Below are 17795 nucleotides of genomic sequence, written 5' to 3' on the forward strand. Positions count from 1 at the left end.
GAGTACCAGGTGGTGTACTGTGGGCAGCCTGGGGGCTGTTATGCTGTGACACTGAAGACAGAGATGAGCCAAAACTGAAATCAAAAGGATCTTGCTGACTGTAACAAGGCTGGTTTTTGTCTGAGGTCAGTGGAGTGGATCTCTTGTCTTGTGGTGATGAATACCCCTCAGACACTTTGCTAGGAAAGAAGAAGGGTCTTGGCAACGTAGAAAAGTTTTTGTAAGTCATGTTTGTTTCATCGCTTTTGTCAGGTGACATCTTACTTTTAGCAAAAGACTGAGGGAAAGCAGTGTTGAGTTTGTTGAAATGAGAGCTGGATCTGCTGGGGTTACTGGAAGAACCAAGATGAGCCATATCCTTTCCAAACCCCTGAACAGAAACGTCGCCTTTATGATGACTGTCTACATTAAAACTGCGTTTCTGACTGTGCTGTGTTTTCGCAATAGCACCTGATTTTGCACCAAGTGTTCTGGACATGACCATCGGGCTGCCAGCAGCCGTGATGTCTTTACAAGGTGCACTATACAAGTTCTGACTCTGGTTACCCCCCTGATACTTAAGCACCCTGTGAATAGCCGTAGAGGTTTGGAAGTTGAATGGATTGTCAGGAGGATTCTGATTTTTCACAGTGAAGAGCTGAGGAGAGAGGAATTTGTTAGGCAACTGAGATGACGGGACAGGCTTAGTTAAGCAGCTCTGGGACACTCCTCTAACTGTGTTTGGCTGACTACCTAGAAAAGAATGGGATTTATTAGGAATGCTCATACGGTGGAAAGGGCCCTGGGTTTTAAGGTTAGTCTGGGCTTTTGATTGGCTGGTGCTCGGCTTGAGGTTGATGGAGGGCTGGGTAGCAGAATTTTGAGATGTAAGAGAAGATGATGTTGCACCCAACAACCGAGACTTGCCAACTACAGGCAAAGACTGAGTTCTGAGTTCTTCTTTGGACAGTTTCATTCCTGGATTTTTAGTCATAATTCGATCCTTGGCGGTCAAGTCAGAGTTGCTGAGAACTGAAAAACTGAAACTGGGGTTGGGTGCGCTTCTGTCTCTGGAGGTATCCTTCACTTCACATTCCAGAGGAACAGAATCACTTTTGGAAGAAATTAAACCTGGAAAAAACTGCAGGTCTTCACTGGTAAAGTTATTTCCTGGACTGGGAGGGCCAAGGTATGGTGTTTCAGTGGTCCATGTATCAGATGGGCTGTGAGAGAGGGGACTGCTGAAAGGATCTGTGGGGGGATCCAGTGAACAGAGATCAGATGGAGAAGATGGAAGTATGTTCTGTGGCTGATAATATCCCTCAAAGTTGAGACACTGAAAGTCCAAAATATCATCACAGCAGTTTGTGAAGCTTGGCTCACTGGAAAGTATGCTATCTGCAGTTGTGAATGGAGGAGACTGGGAGGGGGGCTGGATGACTGATGCATTGGTACAGATCGCTGGCTTTTCCAAAGTCTGAGATGAACACAAGCCCTCAGAGAGCCTAGAGAGGCTATTGTCAATTTGTTGGAGAGTGTGACTAAGACAAGTGGTGGGTGTTTCCACAGGCCCACAGTTGCGTGTTCTCTCCATTTTGTGCCTCTGCTTCCTTCCTCCACTGTTCATGTCTGGCCTTTCAGTGATTCTATCTGCAGCTTGGGATATAGCTTCAGTTTTACTGTCATTAAGAGGGGAAGACAGAGAGAGTGGTGAAAGAGACAAGGAAAATGGTGGTGGTTCTGTTTTCAGAACTGCAGGGTTGCTGTTCGGCCTCTGAGAGGGTGGGCACTCATCTTTGAGTTTGCAACAATCACGAGATTCTTTCTTTTCTTTCGCTAAAATGTGACCCTTCACATCTTTTTTAACTTTGGGCTCTACCTTAAGCTCAGTTTGTATAAGCTCCTCTTTGCTGTCCACTTCCCAAATATCCTCAATCTTTCTGCGTAGTTTAATTACTGGTAACGGAAGACCATTTAAATCCAGCTCAGGCTCCTCTTTCTGTTGTGACCCAGTTTCCATCACGCAGCAGCTCTTTAAAAAACTATCTTCAGTTTTTGTTTCCAGGCAAGCAGCTGTAAAAGATTCCCTCTCATTTTTCAAACTCTCCATTTTTTCCGGCAGCTGCCCGACTCCCACCTGAAGCTCCCCATCATGCTTCACTTTCTTTTCTACATTGTCTCGAGTAGATAGACTGGTTTTGCATGCATTTTCAACATTTTTAAGGTCTTGGACTTTGCCTGATTTTGTGCCTGAGGAGAAATATAAAGCTTGCCTTTCACTCAGCTTCTCACCTCTTTTTTTCAAACGATGCAGTCTGCTCTTCGACTTCTTACTAGCCTGCACATGAGCCTGAGCTGCCTCCATCTCCATGTTTAAAACTGATACAGAATCCATGATGGCTTTAAAAGGATCACATACAACCAATTCATCTCTCTTCTCTGATTTTAAAGTCATATTTTCAATTCCAGCACGTTGCATCTCCCATACTTTCCCCCTCCTTCTTTTGAAACGAATCTTAAAATTAAGGCCCGACTTTGTGTCCTCCAAATCACTTTGCTGGTTTAATCTTTTCCCTTCATCTTTCGCTTGATATTTATCTGGATCTTTATCACACTGCTCTTGGATTGCAGCAGGACAAGCTTGTTTGTCCTCTCCAAGCTTATTAGCATCATCTTCGTCTTGCCCCTCTGCTTTACGCTTTCGGCCTTTCCTCAGTAAATGTCCTCGCAGAGCTTCATTAGATCTGGAGTGAAGCACTCTGTTCAAGGAATTTTGTTTCATGGTCCTTTTAGGGGTTACACTCTGAAGTGCTGATCTTCTACATTTGCTTTTAGTCTCTCTTCTCACTCTGCTACTCTCCACTGTACCCTGGTTAAGGTCCCGACTCGGCACCGTTAATGAATTTAATTCAGTAGCTTCTTTAGAAGCTTGTTCCAAAGCAGAAGTCAAACCTTGTTCAGAGTCAGTTTCCACAGAACTGCGAAATGTGCGTTTCTTCAGAGGTATGTTGGACTGCATGAGTGCCTGCGGATTGGTGTCTGGATGCAGAGTAGTTGTAGCTTTTGACTTATGAGGTAGTGGTTTGAGGCAGGTGGCCAGCGAGTCATTATGCCCCAGTGACTGAAGTGGCAAACTATCCTCACTCAACTCAGTCTTAGCTGGAACATCTTGGCTCAAGTGTCTCTTGGTGCTTTGCTTACCTTCTGCTTTTGTCTTTAGTGCTCTAGGTCCAATTTTTCGTCTTCTCATAATCCTCCTCTGCACTGAACTTTGGCACCTGCCTCCATTAATTTCGCTCACTTCTGCTCCCCCCTCAGCATTTTGCATTTCCTTAGAGGTCAAAGGAGAAGAGGCTCTTCCTACAATATCTCCCTCTAATCCCTCATCTCTTAAGGGCTTATCTTTTTTAAAAATATCAGATAGCAGAACCTTTGCCTGCTTTATGACAATATCTTCTTCATGCCTACCTATTGGCTGCTTACTCAGGCTCCTACCCGTTTGTTCCGACAGTTCAGCAACTACTTCCTCCTTACATGCATCTTTGACTTTAATTTTAACAGACTGGATGTTATTTTGCCCTGTAGTTTTTTCACTGGACACTATTTTACATTCAGACTCTTTCACTTCCTCTAAGGATCTCTTACTATTACATTTCATATCCACCGATGCAACATTTCTCTTTTCTTTTAGCCTTTCATTTTTGCCTATTTCAATGTCCTGCTGCTCCTTTTGTACACAGCTTTTTTCTTCTTCTGGCACGGTTTGTATTTCGATAACTTTGTCATTCCCCCTGTTCTCGCTGTGGGATAAATCACCTGCAGTTTCACTTGGATGTTGCTCTTTTGCATTTACTTTATCAATGGCCTTGAAAAACATTTCCCTGACCCCTCTGTTACCTTCAGCTGTGCCAGTCTCCAATCCTCCTCCCTGCCTCTGCTGAAATCTGGACACTCTTTTTTCTGACTGTACTGTCAGAGCTGCTGATCTAGGACACTTGCTCCGCCTGCCCCTTTGTCTCACCTCCACTCTTCCGTTTCTGTCTTCAGAGGTATTTTCTGTTTCTACACTTTGTGGCACTGATAACCTTGTTAGGTTGACTGTAAGGTATTGCTTCAGTGATATTGGTGGAGTGTCCCTGGCTTTCTTTGATCCATCTGTGACACTCCGACCAACATCTAAAAAGGGTAATGCTCCGATAGGCTTATTCTCTGCTTGCTCCACAGCTGGATTTTGAGCCACGTCGATGATGCAAGATTGAGCACCACAGCACTTGTCGGTTTGACTTTCTGTGGTTTCTTTTTCAATCTTCTCTTGTTTTATTGCACTAGAGGTTTTGTCAGTCTTAGCAGAGTGACACATAGTTGTAGTGTTAGTTGTCTGATGTGTGAGCGTGGTGTGAACCGTGCTCCTTGTTCTTGAAGAGGTCCTCATGTGAACAGCTTGTCTGTCCACAATTTTGACAGACTTGCCATTAGGACCTGCAGAACTTACTGCAGGTGTATTTTTCTGATGAACTGACATGGAGGAATTTAGAGTAAAAGGCTTTAAGTTTACCTCACTACTACTGTTACTTTCCTCAGGAGTTAAATTCAGTTCTCTCAGCCTGTTATCTTTTGGCTTCACTGCCTCCAGTTGCTGCAGCAAGGCCCTTTCCTTGCTGTTTGGATCCTTGCAACTGATTAAGAAATCCACCGAGTGGCGCCGTACACTGATTTTGAGGTCCCTCAGCGTAACTTGAGACAAAAATGGAACTGTCTGACGCTGGTTGACTGTGGAGGATTTCAAAGGGTGTTTTCCTGACCTTCTGTGCTTCTCTCGTCTCCACTTCTTTGTCTGACTAAGTTTTCTGTTCTTCAATGCATTTCTCCTCATCTGCTGGGTAAAGGAATTTCTTGAGGGGATGGCTATGAATGAAAGACAACAACAAAGAAGCAGTTGAACTTAAGCAGCTCTATAAAAGGGCATTGTTTCTGCTTGTGTGTATGTTTAATTCTACATAAGTAGAACCTGAAAAGCAAGTTAATTTGAACAGCAGCTATAGAAATATGTGAAAAATAAACCAGCTATATAGATATGAGTGAACAAACTCAGACTGTAAGCTGAAACCTGACTGTGTAGACACATCAACAGGGACCAAGTAACCAGTTCGTTAAATTGTTTTACATTAATTTTCAATTCTGTCAGCAATTTATTGCATAGTATAAATTAGTGTCAGGTGGATCAGTGAGTCGATGTCTCATTCATTCTTAGCACACAGCCTAATGTCTAATGGACTTAAATTTTCAGCAGCATATCAAAACGGTGTAAAGGCCTTTCTGATTTTTACCTTTAATTCTATGTTACACACTAAAAAGCTCACTCTCTTTCTGATATTAACATTACAGTAATACAATTTCAGTATTTGAAAACTGACATAATTAAAGCTTCACAATAACTGTTTGCATGCTGTTGCTACAGAAGTCAGCTCAGGTGGCATAACACCCCACTAAAAATACAAGAAAACATTTGTAGAAACAATTCCCAAATCATAGTTACTATTCATAGATCTGCAAACATTTAATTTAGAAATACTGAGATCACTGTGCTTCGCAGGTTTCCTAACGGTAAAGCAACTTGTGAGGTAATATAATAGGCAAATGCTGAAATCTGACTTTTAGAAATCTATATTTAACATATGTCTTATCTAAATTATGATGTAGTTTTATTTTCTTTTTTTTAATGGAATTCCAGCAAGGTTTGTACAAATGTTTGAGCTGAGTAGACCCTAATGAACCAGCAGGACTGGCTGTCCTTAAGGCTTTCACTGCCACTGAACTGATGAGCACATTGTCGAGTTCTTACTATTACAAGCGGTAATTCTTGACATTACTGCATTGTACAACTAATATTCATGTTTAACCTTCAGCCTCTTCAGTGGGGATGACGGGGCTTTTAGGAAGACAGAAATGCAGATCTGTGTTTTGAAATGGATGACTGTCAATATTTACTACACTATAATAACTGACTTGAGAACGATCATTTCAGAGAAAATCCTAAACCGGTTACCTTTAAAGATACCTGAGTGAATTCCTGGTATAATCGGCTTGGCAGGAAAGTGACCCTTCTCTCTGTGATGACGAAGATATCTTTCTCTCAGGCGGTACTTTTGGCCCACAGAGTCCTTTGTTTCTTCACATTCAGGCTGTTTCCCTCTGTGTTTGAAGTGACCCTCTCCATTTCTAAAGAACAGTTAAAATTTAAAAAAAAAAGTTAAAAAGGCTACCAGATTGTTCATTTCTGATAAAAATATATATATATTCAAAAGGATAAATTAAAGACTATGTCAGAGCCAATGATGACCACACCTCTCACAGGTGCAGCATTCACACATTTCATTGCCTTCGCCAAAAAAGCTGGCACCATAGTAACATGTGATCTCCTCCCCAGGTGAGATGGGTCGAATCACTTCAACACAAGCGATATTCTTCTCACTAGGGACGAACTGGAGGAGGGTGAAAAAAAAAGACAGAAAAAAACAAAGCAAAAGACAAAGGTTGGTCTCCCCATGGGATAAAACACAGCAGTTAGGAAACAGAAGGGGAGTGTCAATCTGTACCCAAAATAACATTTTCAATATGCTAAATTTCACAGTGAAAATTTTTTTACTAGATTATGAAAAATATGTAAGAATTTGTCAGAGCAAAACATTTCGATTTGTCAGATGTCTTCTGTGGATGTGATAAATTAATATTGCTGATTACCTTGCAGTTTGGTTTGCAGTCTTTCCCCCCGAAGGACAGACAAAGAAACAAACAGATAAAAGATCTTAAGTTATTACTTCAACCAAAGCAATACATGAGGGACTCAACATCTTCTTGATCTTGTACTGAACTCATTTTGCAAAGGCTAAAAGGCTAAGCTGATTAACTCCCAAACATCATTATAAGATCTTGTCAAAAACTGCCCTCTGAGTAGGCACTCGACAGAAGAATTCTCTCACTGGAGCTTTTGTACACATTACAGTTCACGCTACTGATGGGCACATGGTCCATGAAAAGGAAGCTGCTTGTGCTCAGTTAACATTAATTTTCATTAATGATTACTCTACTGATCTTTTTCCGTGATTAAACATTAATCTTTAAAAATGTCAGTAATGAAATATATCACCACAATTTCCCACTGCCCCAGAAAATTATGTTCAACCAACAGTCCCAGACCTAAAAATCTTCAATAATGACTATAATATTAGATCATTATAAAGATTACTTAAACTTCCAAGTATAAAAGCTGGAAGCAGTAAATGTTTATCTAAATGATTAATCAGTTATCAAACTGGTGTGACTAATTTCTAATCAATGACTAATCAATGAACTACCTGATTGACACATTCACACATACTTGGATATACAACAAAAAAGGTGAATTTTATATTATAAAAATGTATTTATGACTTTCATAACTGAAATTACAGGCCTCTTTAGTAATGTCAGTAATCAACTAGCATCAGAGAATCATTTAGTAAAGACTTTTCTTGTGGGCTGTGACTTCATGTAATAAACGTTTTCATTATTAGTTATTATAGTTTTTATTATTTTTATTGTTTAAAAGTGATAACAGCTTCCAATGTAGTGTTCTGAACGTTGGTATTTGGAATACTTTTCACTGAAATTTATGCCTTTAAAAAATGTAATCCTGGTGAAATGCTCCAATCAACCTCACAGGTGAGCACTCCTATCAGCTTTGAAAATTTGAAATTGGTACATCTGTATGTATGTGTGTACTGGGAAAGAATGATTCATGAATGTAAGCAAGCAAACTCACCATGGTTAATGAAAGCTGCAGGCCCGAGCCAGAGTTGAGCGCAGCGCTTGCGTGTGGAATACATCACACTGAAGTCATTGACTCCTGCTCTCAGCACAGTGCCATCAGCAGGGCTCAGCTCAGCTATACAGCCCAGCAGGACCTCCACCCGCTCTCCAGCAAACCTGCAACAGAAACATTTCAAGTGTCACATATCTGCAATACGTATACGTATACACATAAAAAAAAAAAAAAAAAAAAAAAAAAAAAAAAAAACAGCAGCAGTTGTTGTTGAGCTACATGCTATCTGGAAAAATTAAATATTAAAATTGTGATTACCAGTGCCTTGTTGAGGTTATCTTTGCTCCATTGGTCTCTGAGGAGTATCTGTCACAGGACTCTAGCTTGACACCACTATCCAACAGGAAGGCACTGAGGTAGCGATAGACCTACAAGTATCATAGGAAGTTTAGATGGTGTTCTCACATTCAACCGACAAACTGCAAAGGTAGGTTTCTATGAACATAAAACACATACTAAAAGAGGGAGACTTCCAAGAATAAACACTAGTTTTATGCATTTTTTCTAAAAACGTATTAAGTAGTGATTTTGAGAGACATTATAATTTATATTTATACTCATCTGTAAACTTAAACATCAGCCTACATGTTGTCTCAGCAGTTCCTGTCGATGGCTTCCCAAAGAATTGAAGTAGTCACCAGCCAGTTCACCCACTGTCAGTGCCTCAAATGTTGCACTGAAGTCACGTGTACGCTGAAAGCGTAACAGAGTCTCTTTAAGATTACCCCATCGCCGAATCTCAGGCAGGGGGCTAAAGAGGACAGAGAAGAAGATAACAGCACATAAAGATTTTAGCAGAATGCATCACCATGTATATTTTACATAATCAAAACAACAGAACTAGGAATTGCACAGAACCATAATACATCACACATGTACGTGACCTGCAGCCACAAGGCACTGGAGGCAGAGCATCAATCACATCATGAGCCAAAAAAATGTATATCATTGGCTAGAGCATTATCCTGCAAGATGGAAGGGCATACATGGCCATTCTCCCTCTTTTTTTAGAACTCAGACAGTAGAACTAACTTGTTAACTTGTAACAAATTCTGAAATAAAAATTATGAGGTACCCCATTTCAAGTAATGCGGTTATGTTGTTACGTATACTACGATGCTGTTTATATATTTAGGAACGCAACAATGGGTTATGTGTCGCATTCACCTAAGTTATATAGGTGTGTTCAGGAACACTGATGACATATATGCAAGAGAATGGGGATAGTGCAGAGTACTGCAGATTAAATGTGTTGAGGATTGTTTAGGCATACTTAAATTTACTTTTAACCATCAGTAGTAGCAGTCATGTTTCACTGGCCCTTTATATTAGCATGATACGTTTTATGAACTTATACATTATTTTAAATCATAAAAACATTTCAGTGTTTTGCTAAAATTGTAAGGACCTAGTGGGCCCTTTATAAAATGCTGTTTTTGCACCATTTATTGCTTGTTTAATAATGCACTGTATAGAAATTTTGCAAAAGCATGAATGCATTTTTGTATTCATAGTGTGGAAAATTGGTTTATGCATGTTTTCATACACCAGCTCAATTGTAGAAATAACCAATTGCTAAAATAGTTGTTAGTTACAGCCCTAAATCCAACACTGCCCTCACTTGAGGAGGTTATATTATTTGATGTTTTTGATGGAATTATATTTTTCTATGATATCGATGTATTCATGTCAAAGTGGTGTAGTGTTTGTAATTTTACTGCTTCCGAGATACAATCTATAAAGAGTACCAGGTGCAAACAATCTGTTATATTGTAGATAGTATGTAGTGTGTAGATGTGGAGCCCAAAGAGAGATGATTAATAAACAACTGTTTAAATACAGATGTGTTAATAAGACCCTGATTACCTGATGTTCATTTTGTGGGTGCTGAAGCCCAGCAGTGGGTCCAGCACCAAACTGGTGGCCAGATCATCAGTCTCACACAGCTCCTTCACACTCATTCTAGTGCATCCGTCCATTGCCTCCCACCATCAGCATGCTGCAATCACAGGGGTCAAAGTAACGTTATGACAACATAACAAACCACAATCATCTATCAACTGTGCATTTCTGCAGATCCAGTTGCTAATGTGCATAACATTAGCATAACATTTTACTCACTTGCTAAAATAATCTCATAACGCCGTCATGCAAGCCGGTCTTTATTTACATTCTATATATCATACTTGCACTGCACAAGGATAACGTTACGTGTGAGTAACGTTAGGAAAGTGACTTGGTTCACGTTAGCTTCCATGGTACATTAGCTTAGCTTGTCAGTTTGCTGGGAAAATATGCTAGGTTATCAGCCGCGCACTACACCATGATAGCAGTAGCAGTCGTGCAGCTAACGTAACACCACTGCAACAGAGCATTGATGAACCCCAGGCACGGTCAGCCAATAACCTCTCCCGGTGGTGTATACTGGGCAAACGTTATTCGAAAGCCTACCTGGGAGTCTTCTGTAGTCAACGAATGTATCGTCAGATAAACAATTTATCGCAAAACTCCCCACTCCACTTCACCTACCAAGGAAAGTTAAGTTAGCCTAGCCTAGCCTAGCCTAACAACATAACCAACTAGCTTTCCACCGTCTTATCGCTAGCCAGCGGCATACGAAAATGGAGTCTCCTTGTCACTTCAGTAATTTGTTGGTTTATTGACGACTACAAATCCAAGTATGGATTTCAAAAGACATAAATACAGAAAATACAACGACAAACGACCGTAAAATATATATGTTATGAAGCTAGCTAACTAGCTTTGCAAAAGGCTCGTCTACTAGCAAAAGTTGATTAGCGATGTCCCGTGCAACCAAACTATTATTGACCACGCCCCACTTTGCGCTTATTCGCTGAGGTCAAGGTGAATTTTACTAATCAAACCCACTTCCGTGTTATAAGCTCCGTGAATGGTCAGAATTGGGTTGTTTTTATGTTAGGTTTATTTGTTGATAACAGAGCAGATGTGAGTATTTCCTCGGATTAAAGTGGCCTCTGTTTAGCTGCAGGAAAGCATTTCACAGAATCAGTTACACAGCCAGTGTGCAGTAAGGCTGCTCTCAACAGGAAACCACACATCATCAGCGTCTGTACTGTAAATTAGATATCTAAGGATGAGAGTGTTATTAACGGTTATTTGCATAAAATTATGAGTAATGAGCTCAGTATTTTTGGACTAGTGTTTCTGAGAGGTACTTGCTATGGTAATTTGGTATGGGCAATTAATTATAATTTACATACGGTAAAACAGGGTTAAGCATACAGCTTTTATTATAAGCCAGTTATTATTAGAGGTTCAAGACGCATAGATAAAATACTTGAATAATACCCATAAATGGAAATGTTTGAGTCAAACACAGCAAATTCATGTGTTTTTTAACTGATCAAAGTTCAGAATACAAGTGTGTTTGATTACTGTGTTTGATGTATAAAAACAGGGGAGAGGGGTCAACGAAGTTCCAACATGAAGCAGTTGACCGTTGTACTGTCATTCAAGGGGAGCCAGGGGAGCACCATGGACACACACATAGACATGCCCAGAGGGCAGGACTGGTGTGGTTGCCCACTTAGCAGGTGTTTTGTGGGGTGGAAACCATGGGTTGGCGGGATATGTTTCCAGTTTGCAGGTTCTTTTTGGGAGGAGATTGCATGTATATAAGTATGTGTTCAGTGATCTGTTCTGTTAATAAAAAGCAGCAGCTCTTCGGGGTCATGTGGTGTATGGGGCACAGAAGTCTACATTAAAAGACTGACTTCAGTGTCATTCCTTGGCAGAATCCCGTGAGCCCACTAGCTCGCCACATTATATTGTTTTGCATGAATACTGTGGAATACATAGGAGCTGTGTTTTAAGTCTTTGATGTCCTATCTATTTTAGAATTTACAAATTAACGAATCCCTCTACATTCATTAATTAACACTCAGACTCTGCAGCTTAATCAACCTTCATGAGATATTTATCCAAAGCTGGGGATGAACAGAAGGCAGAAAAAATGGGGTTTTGCCAACAGTGCATCTCAATTGTTGTTGTTGAGAATTGAGAATCCCTCTGCAACCCCCATCACCACCAAGGACAGGTTTTAACTGGAAAACAGTCCAAAGTACTGCAGATTTTACAGGGAGGGCACCAAGGCAATGACACTCCCAGAGATGGCAATCTCCAAGGACTTGAAGTGGAAAGTACCAATCAGTTTATTACCAGAAAGATGCAGCTAATGTATTTTATATGGCTGACTGAATTCATCTACCACAGATAATAATAATGGGCCTACTTTAGACCAGTCCATTTATCTTTCACTTCCTTGGAGCATAAGATAATCAGCTGTTCACTTAGAATCACTTTACACATAGCATGTGATATTACTGTTTGGTGAACACTCAATGACTCATAAATCAGTAGGATGATTTATGAGTTAACACCTCATAGTAGAGAGGGTCAGGCTGCCCGGCTATAAATTTACTGGACCATCACGCAGTAGAGCCAGCACTCCACCGCCTGATGGGAATGTTGCAGGTACATGGCAAGGTCTCATCCACCAGGGGTTTCATTAGAAACTAGTGCTGTTTAATGTTTCCTATGTATTTGTTGATAAAAGTGACTTAGGTTCCTATTAGTATAGTACCTTATCCAATAATAACCAACTAGACTATAATAGAAACCACAGTGTCAATATTTTTTCTTATTTCATGTTCCCAAACAAGATCTGTTTAATATCTGACTTCAATTTTAACTACATTTGTTATCATTTGGCCACCCGTGCTACTGACCCATGCTGAAGTTTGGTAGATGGTGGGTATGGCCTGCAGAAAAAATGAGAAGAAAAAACATTCACCCTTAGGGCACAAAAAATACTATATTTTCTTTCCAAACAGCTGGTTGCTATATGATCAAATTTCTAGTGAATGTGAAATGTTAGTATTTCTCATCTTGCAGGCACATCTGAAAAGAAAACCAGACGCAAAAATACAAATTCTATGTTTTATTTCTACCTTGGTACAGAGACAATTTGTGATTGCTTTGAAAACAAATGTAATATAAATAAAAAATACTGTTAAATTCTGATGTCTTTATTCTTAATTGTAATAATCTAACAATTTCATATCTACCCAACAACAGTGCGGTGCAGAACATCCCTGATAGATTAAAAAATCCTGCACTAATAAGCTTGCATGTATCTAGCATTAAATTTGTCAATAAAAACAATATGAACAAAAAAGAACAGATTCTTAGAGGTAATAACAGTAAATATAGAGTAACAGTTACAAAAATCTTTAAGCAGGTGTTTGTACAGCTGTGGAAATGGGAATGGAAGTGGCCTTTGTTGGACCAGATGACAGATATCTACAAGTTCCATGTTTTTCAGCATGATGTTAACTATTGCAGCAGCCACTGTTGAAGACTCTCTCCATTAGGGATTACCTCCGCAACTTCATATTCACTTTTCTCATGCTATTAGACTTTAATATCATAAATGTCTGTACATGTTCAGATGTCTTTCTAAATCATACATTTATTTAACTGTATCCACAAAAAGGTCAATCAGTAGCATTTGCACATCTAAATAAAGTGTCTTTAAGCAGCATATCACTCTGAACAATGTTCTGCCACAGACTCACCAACATGCCAAAGCTGGGCTCAACTAACATATCATTATCCACCTTAGAATATAAACACAAACCGCATGTTATCTGACTTATACATATTCTATAATAATTGTGCTGATGCATATACAGTATTTTTCTTAGTATATGAATTATACCATTGAACTTTTTAATTTAAATGTTCACTTCCTGAGTTGATCTTACTGGATTGAACATGAGCTCACAAGTCCAATATTTTTTTTCTCTTCTGCCCACCTTTCCCTAATACCTGATGCAGTTATGAGTTGCAGTCTATGCAAATTAGTAGAAAGCATAGCAAGATTCTAAATAAGCTGTACTTATATTGACTAAAAAAAACATTTTCTGGAGGTGCTAAGTGGGAACCCTCTGGTTGAGAAAATGGAGGGAGAAAAGGTGGGGCAGAATGACAGCTGAATTCCACCTTCCCCATCCTCTGCTTAAGTACATGCTTAAGCACTATACACAACTTGACCAATATGTACTAGGTTTGCAATCTAGAGACCTACGGTTGCATCTGCTCATACTTGGACAGAGCGCTGACGGATGAGGACAGAAGGCAGAGCACTAAAAAAAAGACACACTAATTATGTAATGGGGGAGGCTGTGTGTGGGTTATCAGAAATGGACGGAGAGTTACCCTGAAATACTGTAGGAAAAAAAGTATGTTTTCACCAGTTGCAACAGCCTGTACTGAACTATGGCCTGCTGTCACTGGGGACACCCTGTATGCCAAATGAACTTAACACACAGTGGCGGTGATCCATTTATGGCATGAAGTCATAAAAGATTCTTATTCTGTGTCATTATATTTACATATCACAATCTATGATGCATACACAATGATTTACTGAATTGCTATCTATTCACCTGGAACCTACCTGATGTTGCAAGTAAAACTATAAGCTAGATTCACTGGGGATATACTGTACATTATTGTGATTACTGGGTTTGTCTTATAGTACTCACATTCCCCATCAGGTTTAGAGAACTTCCACATAAAAAATTATTACTTAGTGCTATTCAAACACTGCTCTCTTTACCCGGGTTTAACTTGCATGACATGGGTTTAGATTTAGGTAAAGCCACTCTGTGTTTCCCTCACAGACTGAAATGAAGTGGCCTTGACTACAGCACTTCAAACTGCAAAGGTCAGAGCAGTGATTCACTCTCTCATCTCTCTTTCATAGTTTTACCTTTGATCACAACAAAATATGTGGAAACCCTTTAAGCCACTTTTCTCCTAAGCAGGCATCTTGTATATACTGTGCTCTGAGTAAGGAGATTAAATGCACCATTTACTTGTGAACATACAGTATTTGATCATACTGAGCATTGTCATACTGTATCTCCCTCAATGTTTGTACACTGAGCAACATAAGTTCAGTGACCAAACCCCCTCACCTCCTGCTCCTGTCAAGTATTGCTGCTCAAATTCACCAAATGCTCCACCCACAGTCATTTGTGTTTGAAAAAGTAAACATTTGACATTGTGAAGATGTCCCTAGTCAACAACTGATTTTTGTGATTAAAAACTGGTACTTCTGAAATCAGCTTTGGCCTGTCCTCTCCTACAGTTCTACACCTCCACTAAACATTATCTTTGGCTAGATCACACTGAAGCAACATGTGAAATGCCCCTTTGTTGAAACAATAAGTAAACTGGGCCAAATGAGACTTTCCAGCTTCTACAAATTTAGCTACTATGTGTGGCAAAGGTCGCTAACAGACAGGACAAAGCAATGGCAAACACAAAGTGATCAACATGATGGCATGATTCAAATAAATGGTTACTTTTATTTATCAACTTTCAGTGAACAAAAAACAAGCCAAAAAGAAAAAAACAAAACAAAAAGCAAACCATGCCGGTTTCATGTATCTACATAAAAAAAAGAAGCAAAACTATTTCACATTAATGACCGAGTTCTCAAATCATTGGTTCTCAAAGGGGAAGAGAAAAAAATGTTCTCATTGTGAATCAATTTCATTATTCATTATATACGTATGTGGATTCACCTGCACACACATATATACACCAGTGCACCCAGTGTGTGGTATGTGCCGTTACCATTTGACGGTGTGATTTGATCCCACTCCCTTCCCACCCATCTCACAGACAAACACAGACGTCTGAAACAGGATGTACAAAAGCTTGTTTAACATTAAACAGTGCAGGGCCTTAGCATAAACAGTCATGACTCCCCCTACTCCCCTGCGCCTAGGACTGGATTTATACCACAAATGGGCCAGAGCCCATCTCTAAAAAGGAAAACAGAACAGGAGAAGACAAAAGAAACACACAGAATACAATGATTCTGTAGCATTCTCACTTTTTACTCACACACACAATAACTGCACGCAAACAGCCAAACAGTTAAAAATTGTTTTAGAGAGAAAAACATGATCGAACCCTGGACACTTGTTTGCTTTGTTGCCTTTTAGTGACGAGGGAGAAACAAGTTTGGGAGGTAGAGGAAAAAAAGAGCATTGGGCCAACAGGGGGTGGCAGGTTACTGGAGGGGGTCCAACTGGGTGTTATTTCTTGGCCTTGGTGGCCTTGGCTGAATTTCGTGGCGGGGTGACCGGTCTCCCAGATCCCATTCCTCCCCCTCCACCATAAGGATATAATTTCTTATCTGCTGGCTTCAGAATCTGAGTGACACAAAAATTCTCCATTAGTTTTACAGAAAGACACACTTTCTACTACACTCGTAATGATTCACAGTAGAGATACCTCTTTTTCAGTATTCAGAATAAAACTGTAGCCAAAGTGATAAAGGTAAAAACTTTAAAAAAAAAAAAAAAAAAAGACAATAAGCGCCAAGCAAAGTTTTTTCTTTACCAGATGAAAAGCACTAACACACCTGGAAGGAGCACATGAGCGTCTCATCCACACTCATCATGGCACCAGCGTTGTCAAACTCCCCGCAGTAGTTGGGAGCTGAGAACAGAGTGACGAGCTGCCTCTTTGCAAAAAACTCATAACCATCTTCTACAACCTGAGGAGAGAAATGAGAGAGTGAATACTGCACACAGTGTTACCCAACTAAAGCAAAACAACAAAAAAGGGTCAGTCAGTCAGTCAACTGCTTTCTTGGTACCATTTGTGTCCAGCTGGAAGTGAGAAGCCAAACTAAACATTATCTTTGCAAAGGCAGAATTTATAGCTGTGCCATTTTGCTGAGTTAACACACCATTATTCCATTGGCACAAAAATGAAAGAAGACAACAAATCAGGCAGCTTCAGTTAACAGGGGCACAAGGCCTCCTGGATTTTAATCCATTCACAGTAACCAGGAAACATTACCTGATGTGCCCTGCATATTAGGTCCATGTCATGTTTGTGCAAAAATTTGGCCACCACATCTGCCCCAAATGTGAAGGAGACACCACGGTCATTTTCACCCCAGCCCAGCACATCTTTGTCTGGATCAGCCCACAGCAGGTCACACAGCAAACCCTGGTCAGGCACATCTGTGGGCCGCATTACTCTACGGATCTGCTCCATCGACTGAAGATCAGGAGAGAGGCCTGGAGAGAGCATATGCAGAAGTCATACACCCATCTTTGCTTGGTTCTTATCATCTAATGTGGGAAGCATAACATTAACAAGGCCTACCTCCATGACAGCAGAAGATTTTCTCATCTACAATGGCAGCCACAGGTAAACAGTTGAAGCAGTCTGTGAAGGTTTTCCACAGTTTAATGTTATACCGTCGCTTACCTGCCAACAAAAGAGGAGAAATTAGAATTTATTACAACAAAAGTACAGGATTTATGGTTGTTTCTTTTTTTGTTTTTTAAACAGGCACTTACACTCATCATAAAAGCCGTAGATTCGATTAATAGAGGCGCATTCATGGTTGCCACGCAGGAGGAAGAAGTTCTCTGGGTATTTGATCTTGTAGGCTAGAAGCAGGCAGATAGTCTCCAGTGACTGCTTCCCTCTGTCTACATAGTCACCCAGGAACAGGTAGTTGCTTTCTGGAGGAAAGCCTCCATATTCAAACAGCCGGAGCAGATCATAGTACTGACCATGGACATCACCTGCAGGGGGCAGCAGACGAATATAATTTTAACACCATGCTTTCACTACTGCTGGGTGTAACTGCTTTTGCACACAAAGTCCACACTCATCAACTGATACAACTGGCCATTAAAGATGAGCAAACAATCTAGTGCATCATGAACAAAAAGACTATCTTCTTATGCACCAGAGTTAATCTACAGTGCAGTCTTACTTTTGATCACGCTTTTTCTTGGCGACCCCTCCTTGAACCGCCACCTTATTGTGGTGGAGGGATTTGAGTACCCGAGTGATCCTAGGAGCTATG

General features: G+C 40.2%; 2 protein-coding genes across 4 annotated transcripts in view; both read right to left on the reverse strand.

Annotated features, from left to right (window-relative positions):
- Positions 1-10670, reverse strand: part of kmt5c (lysine methyltransferase 5C) — an 11169-nt gene extending 499 nt beyond the window's left edge. Inside the window, exons 1-9 of the mRNA XM_020605444.1 lie at positions 9962-10670; positions 9707-9839; positions 8426-8591; positions 8099-8208; positions 7781-7944; positions 6721-6740; positions 6325-6461; positions 6026-6198; positions 7-4884 (exon numbers count right to left, since the gene is read on the reverse strand). Coding sequence (XP_020461100.1) covers positions 7-4884; positions 6026-6198; positions 6325-6461; positions 6721-6740; positions 7781-7944; positions 8099-8208; positions 8426-8591; positions 9707-9819 — 5761 coding nt within the window. The 5' untranslated portion in view covers positions 9820-9839; positions 9962-10670. The remainder of the gene's footprint in view (positions 1-6; positions 4885-6025; positions 6199-6324; positions 6462-6720; positions 6741-7780; positions 7945-8098; positions 8209-8425; positions 8592-9706; positions 9840-9961) is intronic.
- Positions 10671-12831: 2161 nt separating this feature from the next.
- ppp1caa (protein phosphatase 1, catalytic subunit, alpha isozyme a) overlaps positions 12832-17795 on the reverse strand; it is a 16526-nt gene continuing 11562 nt past the window's right edge. For all 3 annotated transcript variants that reach the window (XM_020605478.1, XM_020605479.1, XM_020605480.1), the window contains 5 exons: positions 17278-17508; positions 17081-17185; positions 16769-16992; positions 16326-16460; positions 12832-16113 (listed from right to left, as the gene is read on the reverse strand). In XM_020605478.1, coding sequence (XP_020461134.1) covers positions 15997-16113; positions 16326-16460; positions 16769-16992; positions 17081-17185; positions 17278-17508 — 812 coding nt within the window. In that variant the 3' untranslated portion in view covers positions 12832-15996. The remainder of the gene's footprint in view (positions 16114-16325; positions 16461-16768; positions 16993-17080; positions 17186-17277; positions 17509-17795) is intronic.

This window comes from Monopterus albus, unplaced genomic scaffold, assembly GCF_001952655.1.
Source record: "Monopterus albus unplaced genomic scaffold, M_albus_1.0 scaffold70.1, whole genome shotgun sequence".
NCBI lineage: Eukaryota > Metazoa > Chordata > Actinopteri > Synbranchiformes > Synbranchidae > Monopterus > Monopterus albus.